The sequence below is a fragment of the Sorghum bicolor genome, chromosome 3 (genome assembly GCF_000003195.3).
Source record: "Sorghum bicolor cultivar BTx623 chromosome 3, Sorghum_bicolor_NCBIv3, whole genome shotgun sequence".
Taxonomy (NCBI): Eukaryota; Viridiplantae; Streptophyta; class Magnoliopsida; order Poales; family Poaceae; genus Sorghum; species Sorghum bicolor.
In genome coordinates this window covers 59,969,589-59,983,005 of record NC_012872.2, presented here as the reverse complement: position 1 = coordinate 59,983,005, position 13,417 = coordinate 59,969,589, and the positions used below count along the sequence as shown (strand labels likewise).

The 13,417-nt window shown below is 48.6% G+C and overlaps 1 protein-coding gene across 1 annotated transcript; it reads left to right on the top strand.

Annotated features, from left to right (window-relative positions):
- Positions 1,777 to 11,747, top strand: LOC8063081. Its single transcript, XM_002458290.2, has 11 exons — positions 1,777 to 1,986; positions 2,580 to 2,772; positions 2,850 to 2,935; positions 3,425 to 3,509; positions 4,151 to 4,229; positions 4,379 to 4,506; positions 4,616 to 4,702; positions 4,815 to 4,927; positions 10,704 to 10,834; positions 10,981 to 11,110; positions 11,362 to 11,747. Exons 1-10 carry the CDS (start codon positions 1,940 to 1,942, stop codon positions 11,091 to 11,093), a joined length of 1,062 nt encoding a protein of 353 aa, XP_002458335.1. The 5' UTR covers positions 1,777 to 1,939; the 3' UTR covers positions 11,094 to 11,110; positions 11,362 to 11,747.

Below are 13,417 nucleotides of genomic sequence, written 5' to 3'. Positions count from 1 at the left end.
CACTCTCAGTTTTGATTTTTTTTACAAGATTTTAAAAAAATATTTCCAACAACTTCTTATCTCAACTCCCATTCTCGCGCGCGTGGCGGGAGAATAAGAGCAAGGATAGGGTTCCCATTGCAAATTGTCATGATCGAGAGATAGTTCTATTTTTTTTTTTTTGCAATATCCCCTTAAAAACCCGAACCCTTGACAATCACCTCCTTGTTCATCGAAATGATCCTAAATGATCCTAGCTCATCTCTGGATGCATCTCTCGACGTCGGATCTCAGACTCATCCATGTCACATGATCAGCCCTCCTCACCCTTTTACTGCAATAGTGAGCCTCGTCAATATGGTGTTCTCCTCTCGGCTCATGTTGAGCAAAATGCTACCAAAGGGTCTTCTAAAATCCTCTCCACATCTCTGAGCTCTAACCCTAGCAAAGAAACTCTCTAAGCACAACTCTACTCAATCAAAGTCATTCCCATCAACTCACCTTGATCAAAAGCTCGGGCGTAAGCCTGAAACGGAATCCCAAGTCTCACCTAGTATTAATCTACTTCTCGTTGCAGCGCTCGTGGTAGCACTTGACATCAACGTTGCCACCATCGACAACAATGGCGCGAACATCCCATTGAATTAGCTAAGTTGTTTTTATAATTGTTTTGTTATGTTACTTTATTCTCTCAAGCACTTTGATACATTGCATGCAATTTATTAGGATGCTCGGGGGGCTATATTGCCTGTGCTTACTTAGGTCTCAAGGTCCAAAATTAAATTCTTGAAACAAATAGTGATGAAAACCTAAGTCAACTTCATTAATCACCCCGCGCTTAATCAGGGTTGACCCTTAATCAGTCATAGGTTACGATGGGTCTGTAGGAAGTCGAATCAAAGCTTTATCGAGATAAGAAGCTAGGGATTAAGAAACGTAAAAGAAAGACATACCAGACATGTTTGGGACCGCGGTGGGGAGGCCGCACGGTGTGGTATCGGAACCACGTCCTTCTGCCCCACGACACGAGAAACACGAGTCCTAGTTCATTTTTGTGGCGGACGTGTCGCTCTGTGAAAACAATCGACGATTATCAAAATGTGTTTGGTTGGATTATTTTGATTCTCACGATGGAGCGGCTGCAGATGCGATTATAACTTGAAACAAACACACCCACCATGTGGTTACAACCTTAAAAACTGCTTTAAGTACTTTTATGACACATGTTTTACGTGATGAGTTTTACACTTTTACTCAGACCTTAAAAACACAAAATGTTCCAACTTAAGAAGAAACATATAAAAAAATGTTCTAACTTCGTAAAGAAAATCTTCTAGCTTCATACGAACATTTTCCACTTTCACTACTAAAGTGAAAATTTTGAATTTCATTACTGAAATGTTTTATGTTTAGCTGAAATTTATTGTAGCATATGGACAAAATTTGTTCCAACGTCATGAGGAAAACATTTTAACATCACCAGAAAAATGCTACAGATCTGGGACAAAAATACTTGTGGTATATTTATGTAGAATAAAAAAATATTAAAGGAATCAGAACACAAATTTAAATATACCAATAACAAATTTTATCCTAGGCTAGTGATATAAAAGAGAAAATCTTCACGGGTGAATCTGGAAAAAATAGAGATAATTATTTATTAGTGACAATTTATGATATGATGAAATCATTTGGAAGCAAAATATATAATAAAAACAGGGGAAAAAAAAGAAGAACCATGGCATGAGCATGGGCCGCTTTCTCTAATGAACGAGCCTACTCGTTCGCGTGCACCTGAAGAAAAGAGAGAGAATTCGGTCCAGTAGCACGCGGAGAAAGCAGGCACCGGAAGAACTGCTCTCCTGCGTTCACTTCACACCTGTCTGCTGTTTTTCTTCTCCCGTTCACCTCGCGCGCGCGACAACTACGGCGACCGCCGACGCTCTACGCCCAGCTGCCCATGTCTTCGTCGGGCCCTTTGCCGGCGACGGGAACCCACCACACCAGGTATGCCCGCCCCTTATCTTCTCTTTGCAAAATTGAGCACCCGAACCCTAACTTGCGCTATTTGTATCCGGATCTGATCTAATCAGAAGTTACAAGTGTATAGTTCGATCTATTTTATCGATCCATGTCCTTTATTTGTCCGCTCCTGATTCTAGGTGATCTGGCAATATGGTACTTGCAAGTTACAAGTTAGCATTTGCTCCAACTGTCTACTTACTTATTCCGTGGCCATCACAAATTGATATAAATTTCTGATTATTGGTATCAATATCAGGTATACAGTGGTTGTCCACGTCCTACACTGAGCATTGAGTATTGACTCCCTAAATGTGCACTCGTTTTATGCTGTTAAATGGTAATATATGTGGCCGTAACCTAGCCCTTTTGATGTGAGAGCAATGTGAGAAATGTGAGCTTGAGCAAGATGTGCAGCTACTTGATTTGCACTCTTTCTACCTTTCATATGTATATTTATTTCCCTTACTACCATATTCACGTCAAACCTTTATCTAGCTTGTCTTTCCAAATATATGTATCAATCAGTTTGCTGGCTACTTTTTGTTGACAAAACTGCTGTGTTTTGCCTTTTGCAGGTCAACACCATTGCAAGTAATTCATGTTTTGGGAAACTTTATGAGAATTTGGTCTGTTTACTCCTTGTATAGCCACTTATCCAACAGTGGAGATTCAATAGTTGGCTTTATCTTCAGTTGTCTTGTACCCACTTCAATCATATTCTTGGTCCTACAGAAGCCTTGGAAAGGCCGGCCTTTGCCCAACTCACAGGTTCCATTATACCTTCGTTTTCTTGAGATTACTTCACCCGCTATTAGATGTGCACTTTCTTATATTCATTCTTTCAGGTTGTTCCTACAGTTGTGAATGGAGGAATTCTGGCATTCTACTTTGTGTTATGGGGTAAAGGACTTCTTGCCTGTGGCCCACTAGTGTAAGTATCCTGTTCTTTCAGCACCATGAATTTTCAGATAGCTGCATGGTCTGTGGTGCAGTGCATTTATGCCAGGGAATATATAGTTCAATCTCCACCTATGTGCAATGTTTAAACCATGCTGCAAGCCAGTTGTCATCAGATCATTGTGCAAACAAATAACACTTGTTGGACGTCAACTGTAGGACATTTCTCTGGCGTCCTTACTGATGTAACGCATGATAGTCATTGTGACTTGAGTACTGCAGACATGAACTTGCATGACTGCATTTGTGTGTGTGTGTGTGTGTGGGGGGGGGGGGGGGGGGGTGTTGCACTTACTCTCCTAGGGGTGTGCAATCTGATCCGATCACTTCAATCGCAAAACAGCATTTCTATTATCATTAACCACATCATCTGCACTGCTTTGAGCATCCTAACTGTGTTACTAAAGAAGCATTTACTGGCACTTCCATCTAAACTGCATTTTACTCTGTCTATTGAGTCTAGTGCTCTACTGGCAGAGTATGCAGGTGCTGTTCTTGGAGTTCTCTCTGCTGCTTTATATGGAAGGAAAGTTAACATCTGGAAAAAGGCAAGTTGCTGATTTTAAAATAGATTTTTTTATATGATGATTTGGTTCCTTGTTATATGTTTGTTCTATGATATTTTTTGAACTTTTGTTTTATGACATTTACTTATTTAGGCAACAGGCATAAGGAATTAATGTTCGTACGTGGCACTCTAACCTTAAGTATTGTCTAATCACTGGTTTTTTAGTCCATTTGATATGTGCCAATACTTTTTGTTTAAGTAAATATAGTGTGCACATGCACTTGCAAAGATATTTGGCCAATAATTGTACAAGAAATGTAGATATGGGCACAGGAATACATTGTCAGCAGTCCATGTTGCTTGGAAGTTATGGGCCCCTCATCCTTAAAAAAGTCTAACATGGTTTGGAATTGTGATTGATTTGATGGGCTTAAGCACAAAATAAGTGTGCACATGTTGCACTTGCACCAGGTGTGCATATTTTTCAGCAAAGTTATACATTCAGCAACTATGATAGCCGGACAAACAATTAAGAAATTCTATATGACGATCCTTCTGCTGTGCTGCATGTCAACTCTGTGTTCTGCCATGTTCAGCGGACTTTCAACAAACTCTAGTATCTTGAAGTAGAACTTGCTAATTTTCTAGGAGATGATATTAACTGTTTCCCCTGGATTTTAGATTGGTGGACTTGCTGCTATGTTGGTAGCATATTATCTCTTGTCAAATGGATGGTCTACAAGAACACATTCTCCTTTATGTATCCTACTACGTAATATCTTCCCGAAATGATTTACTGAGTTATTGTGAATAACTCTGCATTTTTGGCAATTAAAGTATCTCTACCTATAAATTAATTTGTAATGGACTCATCTAAACCCGTTTTTGGAAGACCTTAACTTCATACAGATAGCTTTGGAAGTGAACCAGTAGAGAAGGCAAGACAAACTATTGGAGTGAAAGAAATGGTGGTGCCAATTACTGCTGGGATCTTATCTGCTTTGAGGAGAGTATTAGCTCGGCGTGTTTCTCTCAAGGTAGCGCAGCTTCTGTTGTATTCTCTGTCAAAAACCTCCTTCAAGGCACTATCAATGCACCATCATTTTCTATGTACGAATTGACAGTCACCATTGTTTTATTCTACAGAATCAACTTAAAAGGCGGCTCCATGCTATAACTATTGCTTCTGCTACTTGTTTTCTTTTTCCATTTGCCATGTGGGATACAATCCTAGTGAGTACTTTCTGTTTATGCTCTAGTTATTTATGGGGTTTGGAGGATGAAGGATTTGCAGGCCTTTCCTTGATATAGGTAGTATAATGATTTTTTGTTTTCTTGATTGCAGGGCTCGGCATCTGACAGCATAGTTAAATTACAACTACCAAGTTGGGCATACTTGAGTACTGTTTTGTTTGGAATGGTGCTTATATTCTATGTTGACAATGTTGCTGAAGAAAAGTAAGATCTTTTCTTGGAAGGAAAGCGTTTTTTGTTTTGTTAAAAGCTAATTTTAAAATGTTCTCATGCATCATCAGATTGTAAAGCGAACCATCAGCACTTGTTTTGTCATCACTGATCGGAGCCAGCGAACAAGCCTCTAGTTGAGGTGGTTGGCTGGCTCTAGTAGCACTTAGGTCCTGGGTTCGACTCCTCATGGAAGCGAATTTCAGGTTGGGGATAAAAACCCCCTTGTATGTCCCATGACAAAGCACGTGTCTAAGGTCTGGCTCAGGCCGTGATCGTTCTCACATGGTGTCATGTGCGGGAAAACGTACGCAAGGCGCAGGCGCGCCCGCGACGTTCGCTGCGCAGCTGAGCGCGCAGGGCGCGCGTTCCAGCAGCCCGAAGGGGCAACTTCCAGTGGCTAAAAATCAGGGATTTGATTGGGATTAGATTGGGAGTTGTTTTGGTTAGGCTATAATTAAGGGAATTCCTTTCCATAGTTTGTTGAGCCATTGGCTATATATTCTTGTAACCAGGGAAGAATGAAGCAAGCAAGAATTAACCTATTCTCTCTCTCTCTCCCCTGCGTCTCCTAAGCCCAGCCGGCTGAGAGGGGTATAACCTCCGCCCTGGAAGACTCTGCCGGAGACTACGAGCTTCGTAGTCGAGGGCCAGCTACCCTAGACCACACCGCCCTTGACAACCTGGTATCACGGTCTCGTCGATCCTCTCCCACCCGCTCCTCCAGTTCATCGTCCACTGCAGCCCAGCACCCAGCAGCCGCCGCGCCGCCGTCACCCACCTCGTCCGCGCCTGTCGCCCTAGCGCCCAGCATGACGGAGCCGTCCGCAGCCGACCTCATGGCGGCCATCAAGGCCCTCACCGACGACATGGCGACCATGAAGGCCGATATGGCCTCACTGAAGAAGGAGAAGTCGGAGTCGTCCGCCGGCGGCGGCGGCGGCAACCGGCACGCGGAAGGTCCGCACACCGACTACCCGCCCAAGCACAAGAAGTGGGACTTCCCGCGCTTCGACGGCACCACCGACCCCATGCTCTTCCTCAACAAATGCGAGGCATATTTCCGCCAACACCGCACCATGGCGGAGGAACGCGTGTGGCAGGCTTCGTACAACCTCGAGGGCGTCGCGCAGCTGTGGTATAACCAGCTCGAGGAGGACTCCGGCACGCCCACCTGGGCGCGCTTCAAGGAGTACTTGCACCTGCGGTTCGGGCCACCGCTCAGGTCGGCGCCGTTGTTCGAACTCGCCGAGTGCAGGCGCACGGGCACCGTCGAAGAGTACTCCAACCGTTTTCAGGCGCTCCTTCCTCGAGCCGGTCGCCTGGACGAGGAGCAGCGCGTCCAGCTCTACACCGGCGGTCTCCTCCCGCCGCTCAGTCATGCCGTTCGCCTCCACAACCCCGACTCGCTCGCCGCGGCAATGAGTCTCGCGCGACAGGTCGAGCTGATGGAGGCTGAGCGGCCGCCGCCGCCCGCGCCACGAGCTCCTGCGCGGGGCATTCTGCCGGCGCCTGCGCCCCGTGCTGCCCTGCCGCCACCACCACCTCCTCTGGCCTTGCCAGCTCCGCCAGCAGCCGCACAGCCGGGCCGCGGGGACGGTAACCGGCGCCTATCGCCTGAGGAGATGGCTGAGCGTCGCCGTCTCGGTCTATGTTTCAACTGCAATGAGAAATATACCCGCGGCCATAACCGTTTTTGCAGGCGCATTTTCTTCCTGGAAGGCGTCGAGATTGATGACGCCCCCGACGACGTCGCAGCAGCCGAGCCCGACGCCGAGGCTCCCTGTTTCTCGCTCCAGGCCGTGGCGGGGGTGCCGGTGGCGGGTACCATGCAGCTCCGCGTGTCCCTCGGCGCCGCGATCCTCGTCGCCCTCCTCGACTCCGGCAGCACGCACAACTTCATCTCGGCGGCGGCTGCCCGGCGTTCCGGCCTTCCCCTGCGTCAGCGGCCGCGCCTCACCGCCTTGGTCGCGAACGGCGAGCGCGTCACCTGCGACGGTGTCATCCGCGACGCGCCTCTACTCATCGACGGCGTCACGTTCCCGGCCGACCTCTTCGTCATGCCGCTGGCCGGGTACGACGTCGTCCTGGGGACGCGGTGGCTGGGCGCGTTGGGGCCCATTGTCTGGGACCTCAGCAGCCGGCGCATGACGTTCCAGCACCTCGGGCGCCCTGTCTCCTGGACAGGCATAGCCTGCCCTACGGTGCCATCGCTGAGCGTCACGTCAGAGGCCGGGCCGCTCCTCGACGCCCTGCTGCACGCGTACGGGGGGCTCTTCGCCGACCCGACCGGTCTGCCCCCCAAACGCGCGTACGACCACCGCATCACCCTGAAGGCCGGCGCCCAACCCGTCGCTGTCCGGCCTTATCGGTACCCAGCAGCGCACAAGGACGAGTTGGAGCGGCAGTGCGCCGCTATGATCGAGCAGGGTATCGTCCGTCGCAGCGACTCGCCCTTCTCATCGCCGGTTCTCCTCGTCAAGAAGCCGGACGGGTCGTGGCGTTTCTGCGTCGACTACAGGGCGCTCAATGCGCTCACCGTCAAGGATGCTTTTCCGATCCCGGTGGTTGACGAGCTCCTCGACGAGCTCCACGGCGCCAAGTTCTTCACCAAGCTCGACCTCCGGTCCGGGTACCACCAGGTGCGGATGAGGCCGGAGGATGTGCACAAGACGGCGTTCCGCACCCACGACGGCCTCTACGAGTTCCTGGTGATGGCGTTCGGGCTGTGCAACGCCCCGGCGACGTTCCAGGCCCTGATGAATGACGTGCTCCGGCCGTTCCTCCGCCGCTTCGTCCTGGTATTTTTTGATGATATTCTCATTTACAGCAGGACATGGGCTGACCACCTCCGCCACCTTCGGGCCGTCCTCGACGAACTGCAACGCCACCAGCTCTTCGTCAAGCGCTCCAAATGTTCTTTTGGCGCGCCCTCGGTCGCCTACCTCGGCCATGTCATATCGGCGGCGGGAGTGGCCATGGACCCAACCAAGGTGCAGGCGATCCACGACTGGCCGGCGCCCCGCTCGGTGCGGGCAGTCCGCGGGTTTCTCGGCCTGGCGGGATACTACCGCAAGTTCGTCCACGGTTACGGGGCTCTTGCCGCGCCGCTGTCGGCGCTCCTCAAGAAGGAGGGCTTCTCCTGGGACGACGCAGCCGCGTCGGCGTTCGCGGCCCTCAAAGCCGCCGTCACGTCCGCCCCCGTCCTCGCCATGCCGGACTTCACCAAGCTGTTCACCGTCGAATGTGACGCGTCGACCGTCGGGTTTGGGGCGGTCCTGACTCAGGAGGGCCACCCAGTCGCGTTCTTCAGCCGACTAGTGGCACCCCGTCACCGCGCGCTGGCCGCCTACGAGCGCGAGCTCATCGGCCTCGTCCAGGCCGTGCGGCACTGGCGGCCGTACCTCTGGGGGCGGAGCTTCATCGTCAAGACGGACCACTACAGTCTGAAATACCTCCTCGACCAGCGCCTCGCCACGATTCCCCAGCACCATTGGGTCGGCAAGCTCTTGGGCTTCGACTTCTCGGTGGAATACCGCTCCGGCGCCACTAACGTCATCGCCGACGCTCTCTCTCGCCGCGACACCGAAGAAGGGGAGGCCATGGCGATCTCGGCGCCCCGCTTTGACCTCATCGACCGCCTGCGCCATGCCCAGGCAACCGACCCGGCCCCGGTCGCCCTCTACGCCGAGGTCCGCTCGGGCGCCCGCGCCGCGCCATGGGCACTGGTGGACGGTATGCTGACCTACGACGGCCGCCTGTACATCCCGCCCACGTCGCCGCTTCTCCAGGAGGTCGTGGCCGCCATCCACAACGATGGTCACGAAGGCGTCCACCGCACTCTCCATCGCCTCCGGCGCGACTTCCACTTCCCCAGCATGCGCCGAGTCGTGCAGGCGTTCGTGCAGGCCTGTGGTACCTGCCAGCAGTACAAGTCCGACCACCTCAGGCCGGCAGGACTGCTGCAGCCGCTGCCGGTGCCGTCCGCAGTCTGGGCAGACATCGGCATCGACTTCATCGAGGCATTGCCCAAGGTGCAGGGCAAGACGGTCATCCTCTCCGTGGTCGACCGCTTCAGCAAGTACTGCCACTTCATACCGCTGGCACACCCCTACACAGCGGAATCGGTCGCCCAGGCGTTCTTCGCCGACGTCGTCCGTCTACATGGCGTTCCGCAGTCTATCGTCTCAGACCGCGACCCGGTGTTCACGTCCGCGTTCTGGCAGGAGCTTATGCGGCTCACGGGGACAAAGCTCTTCATGTCGTCCGCCTTCCACCCGCAGACGGACGGCCAGACCGAGGCCGCCAACCGCGTCATCGTCATGTACCTGCGCTGTTTCTCCGGGGACCGGCCTCGCCAGTGGCTCCGATGGCTGCCCTGGGCGGAGTATATCTACAACACCGCCTACCAGTCCTCTCTCCGCGACACGCCGTTCCGGGTGGTCTACGGCCGGGATCCCCCGACCATTCGCTCGTACGAGCCCAGCGAAACCCGAGTGGCCGCGGTGGCTCAGGAGATGGAGGACCGCGCCGCCTTCCTCGACGACGTCCGCTATCGCCTGGAGTAGGCTCAGGCGGCGCAGAAGCGCGTCTACGACCGCCACCATCGCCCGGTGTCCTTCCTGGTCGGCGACTGGGCCTGGCTGCGCCTACGGCAGCGTGCTGCGGCGTCCCTCCCCAACGCGCCCAAGGGGAAGCTCAAGCCTCGCTATGTCGGGCCGTATCAGGTCCTGGAGTTGATCAACGACGTGGCTGTCCGCCTCCAGCTGCCGCCTGGAGCTCGCCTGCACGATGTGTTCCACGTCGGTGTCCTGCGGAAGTTCATCGGCACCCCACCTGCAGCGCCGCCCCCACTGCCCCCTCTCCTGAACGGGGCTGCTGTTCCTGCTCCCGCCAAGGTCGTGAAGGCACGAATCGCCCGGGGCGTGCGCCAGCTGCTCGTCGAGTGGCAGGGCGAGCCAGTGTCTGCTGCTACTTGGGAGGATTTGGAGGATTTCCGCTCTCGGTTTCTGACCTTTCAGCTCGAGGACGAGCTGGACTTCGAGGCGGGGAGAGATGTCATGTGCGGGAAAACGTACGCAAGGCGCAGGCGCGCCCGCGACGTTCGCCGCGCAGCTGAGCGCGCAGGGCGCGCGTTCCAGCAGCCCGAAGGGGCAACTTCCAGTGGCTAAAAATCAGGGATTTGATTGGGATTAGATTGGGAGTTGTTTTGGTTAGGCTATAATTAAGGGAATTCCTTTCCATAGTTTGTTGAGCCATTGGCTATATATTCTTGTAACCAGGGAAGAATGAAGCAAGCAAGAATTAACCTATTCTCTCTCTCTCTCCCCTGCGTCTCCTAAGCCCAGCCGGCTGAGAGGGGTATAACCTCCGCCCTGGAAGACTCTGCCGGAGACTACGAGCTTCGTAGTCGAGGGCCAGCTACCCTAGACCACACCGCCCTTGACACATGGGCTATGGTGCCGCTGTGTAGAATGGGGCAGGGGTTTTCTCGACCTGCGTGAGAAGGTCTCTCCAAGGGGCTGTCTTACCCCCCCCCCCCCCCCCCCCCCAGATTCAAAGTTATTATTCCTCTAATATCTTCATGTATAACAATATGAAACAACACTTTTCTTTTCTTGGATGCTTCTTGAAGTATTTTATTGACCTTTATACTATTAATCAATAATCATAACTCATGAGACATGAATGATCTCCCTTTAGTTAACTGCCCATTGTGCTTCATGATTAACCTTCGCTCCATGTTTGTAATGCGTTTACTTGGTTGCAGGTTGCATCTGGTCTTCTCTTCTCCAAGGCACTTAATGGTTTCAACAGGTTGCATCATTGTGTTGGAGATAGCGTACCAAATGGATTTCTCCCTTTTAGGATTCCTGGTCTGTTCTGTTATTTTAGGATTCGGTGAGTTTTGAGGTCTTATTCTTTGTATCCATGATTGGATTCTAAAATTACTCTCTCAGCTGTACTGCTATGACAGTTGGAAAACCTTTTCTCTTTCATGTCCTGAATATTTCATATCCAAAATGAGCATTGTTATCCTCTTCTAGGTATTTTTGAAGCAACCTCCTTGGATCGCTCAAAGAAAAGCCCTCTAGAGACCCATGAACTATCAAATGGGGTGTTCCACAATCAATTGCCAATTTCAGAACTTCCAAGCTGAAGCTATATATGACCTGGGTGAGTGAGATGCATTGAAAAAATTGTGTGTTTACTTGAGTATGAATTTTGAATTACTTATCTGTTAAGGTTGAGATTGCGGTGAAAGTTAATATTAGATAACATGTTTCAAGAGTGTACTGTTACAGTTTAAGTAGTAACTTTAGTATCAATTCTGAAGAATATTAAAGGTCTTTATATCTCCCTGACATATTTATATAGTCCCTCAACCAACAGACTTTAACCCCCTTTTCCCTATTCTTGTACCCCAGCTACGACATGGTGAATGGCCGCAGTTGCGCACCCCAAGTTAGTGGTTCGATTCTTTGTGTGAATGTTTTAAACCAGACAGAAAGCACGGATGTTTTTGACCGGCCAATGTATTTTTGTGATCCTCCATTCTTGTTGGCCACCTGCATCCTGTACATGTCAACAACTCCTCAGATGTGTATCCATATTCCCCTTGCAGATATTGCAATTGCCACAGCATCCTGTCTCCCTGCTTGGGTAGTTGCGAAATTTTGCTTCTCACTTGGAGATGCAGATGGTTCAAGCTGTGACCGAAGTGCATTGATTGTTTTTCCAAACACTGAAACATGTAAGTATGTAACCCGTCCATGATATGATTAACGTGCTGACTCTATCTTTGACCTGTCCATGAATGCAATCAGCGAGTCTCATGTCAGTCCCTGTGCTAGCTCAGCGCCACAGAAAGAGGTCATCCGTTTAAGCTGTCGACCACCTGTAGGCAAATCAGGGAAATGATTTGAACCCGATCAATAACTGAGCAACCACTCAAGTAATTTAGGTCCTCTTTATTTATCAGGGCAAATAGCTTTGGGTTCACCTGCACCATCATTATTCACATGAGCTCTTTCTTCTCTCCAAATTTATCAGGGCTTAAATATCTTTGGGTTCACCTGCACCATCATATTCACACGAGCTCTTTCTTCTCTAATTTAAATGAACTAGAAGCAAGCAAGTGAAACTAGTCCTTGTTTTTTCGTTCGTTTTACACTTATTGCTACACTGTAGCAATAAGCTAAGGTCTTATTTGGTTGACGCTGTTAAACTTTAACTTCCATTACATGGAATGTTTGGACATATACATGAACTATTAAATATAGACTATTTACAAAACTAAAAACACGGTTAGAGAATAATTTGCGGGACGAATCTTTTGAGCCCAATTAGTTTATGATTAGACACTAATTGCTAAATAAAATAAAATGCTACAGTACTTATTAAACTTTAACACATTCAATCAAACACGCCCTAAAAACGTTTGAAGCTTTGCCAAATAGGAGTCATGACACAGTACAACAATGACCAGGCCGAAACGATGTGTAACTACAATATCTGATAATTAATATCCAATTATGAACTAATTAGGTTTAAAGATTCGTCTCTCAAATTACTCTCTAGCTGTGTTTTTAGTTTTGTAAATAGTCTATATTTAGTGCTCTATGCATATGTCCAAACATTCGATGTGACGGACGGTAAAACCGGGCAAACCACCTCCCTCAACTTTTCAAACCGTGCATTTTACCTTTTCGAAGGCGGTTTTGCTACAGCGAATAGTGGTATCTACAGTAACGGTGGTTTTGTCTTTTTTCTTTTTAGTTATTTCGGCTGAATTTTTAAAAATTATAGTAAATCAGAAAAGAAACATAAAATAGAAAACTTTTTTGGACTCCACATAAGTAGATCTACATAGTAAACATATAATATGGTATGCTTTAGTACAAAGTTTTTGCTATAAAGGTTTTGTCCTTTTCTTTTTCTTTATTTATTTGGCTGAATCTTTGAAAAATCATAGACAAAATTCATAAAATAGAAAATATAATTTTATTAGACTCTACATGAGTATATATACACAATGTACATATAATATATGTATGCTTTAGTACGACAAAATAATTGTAGAAGGTGTAGCTATGCATTATTTCAATTAATTATAGAAAGCATACATATAAAGCTGCAATAAAAAAATTATACTAAAGCATACCATATTATATACTGTGTAGATATGCTCATGTGGAGTCTAAAAAAATTAGATTTTATATTTTATAATTTTTTGTAATTTACTATGATTTTTCAAATATTTAGCCAAAAATAAATAAAAAAACAAAACCTTTATAGCAAAAACTCTATACTAAATCATATTATATTATATGTTCATTGTGTAGACCTACTTATGTGGAGTCTAACAAAATTAGATTTTCTATTTTATGATTTTTTTCTGTGATTTACTTTGCTTTTTGAAAGGTACTGCTGAAATAATTAAAAAAAAGACAAAACCACCGTAGCAAAACTATTATTTACTGT

Coding starts and splice junctions, on each gene's coding strand:
- LOC8063081 (XM_002458290.2), top strand. CDS start 1,940: ATGTCTTCGTCGGGCCCTTTGCCGGCGACGGGAACCCACCACACCAG. Junction 4,507..4,615: donor CTCGGCGTGTTTCTCTCAAG/GTAGCGCAGCTT, acceptor TTTATTCTACAG/AATCAACTTAAAAGGCGGCT. Junction 10,835..10,980: donor TTCTGTTATTTTAGGATTCG/GTGAGTTTTGAG, acceptor ATCCTCTTCTAG/GTATTTTTGAAGCAACCTCC.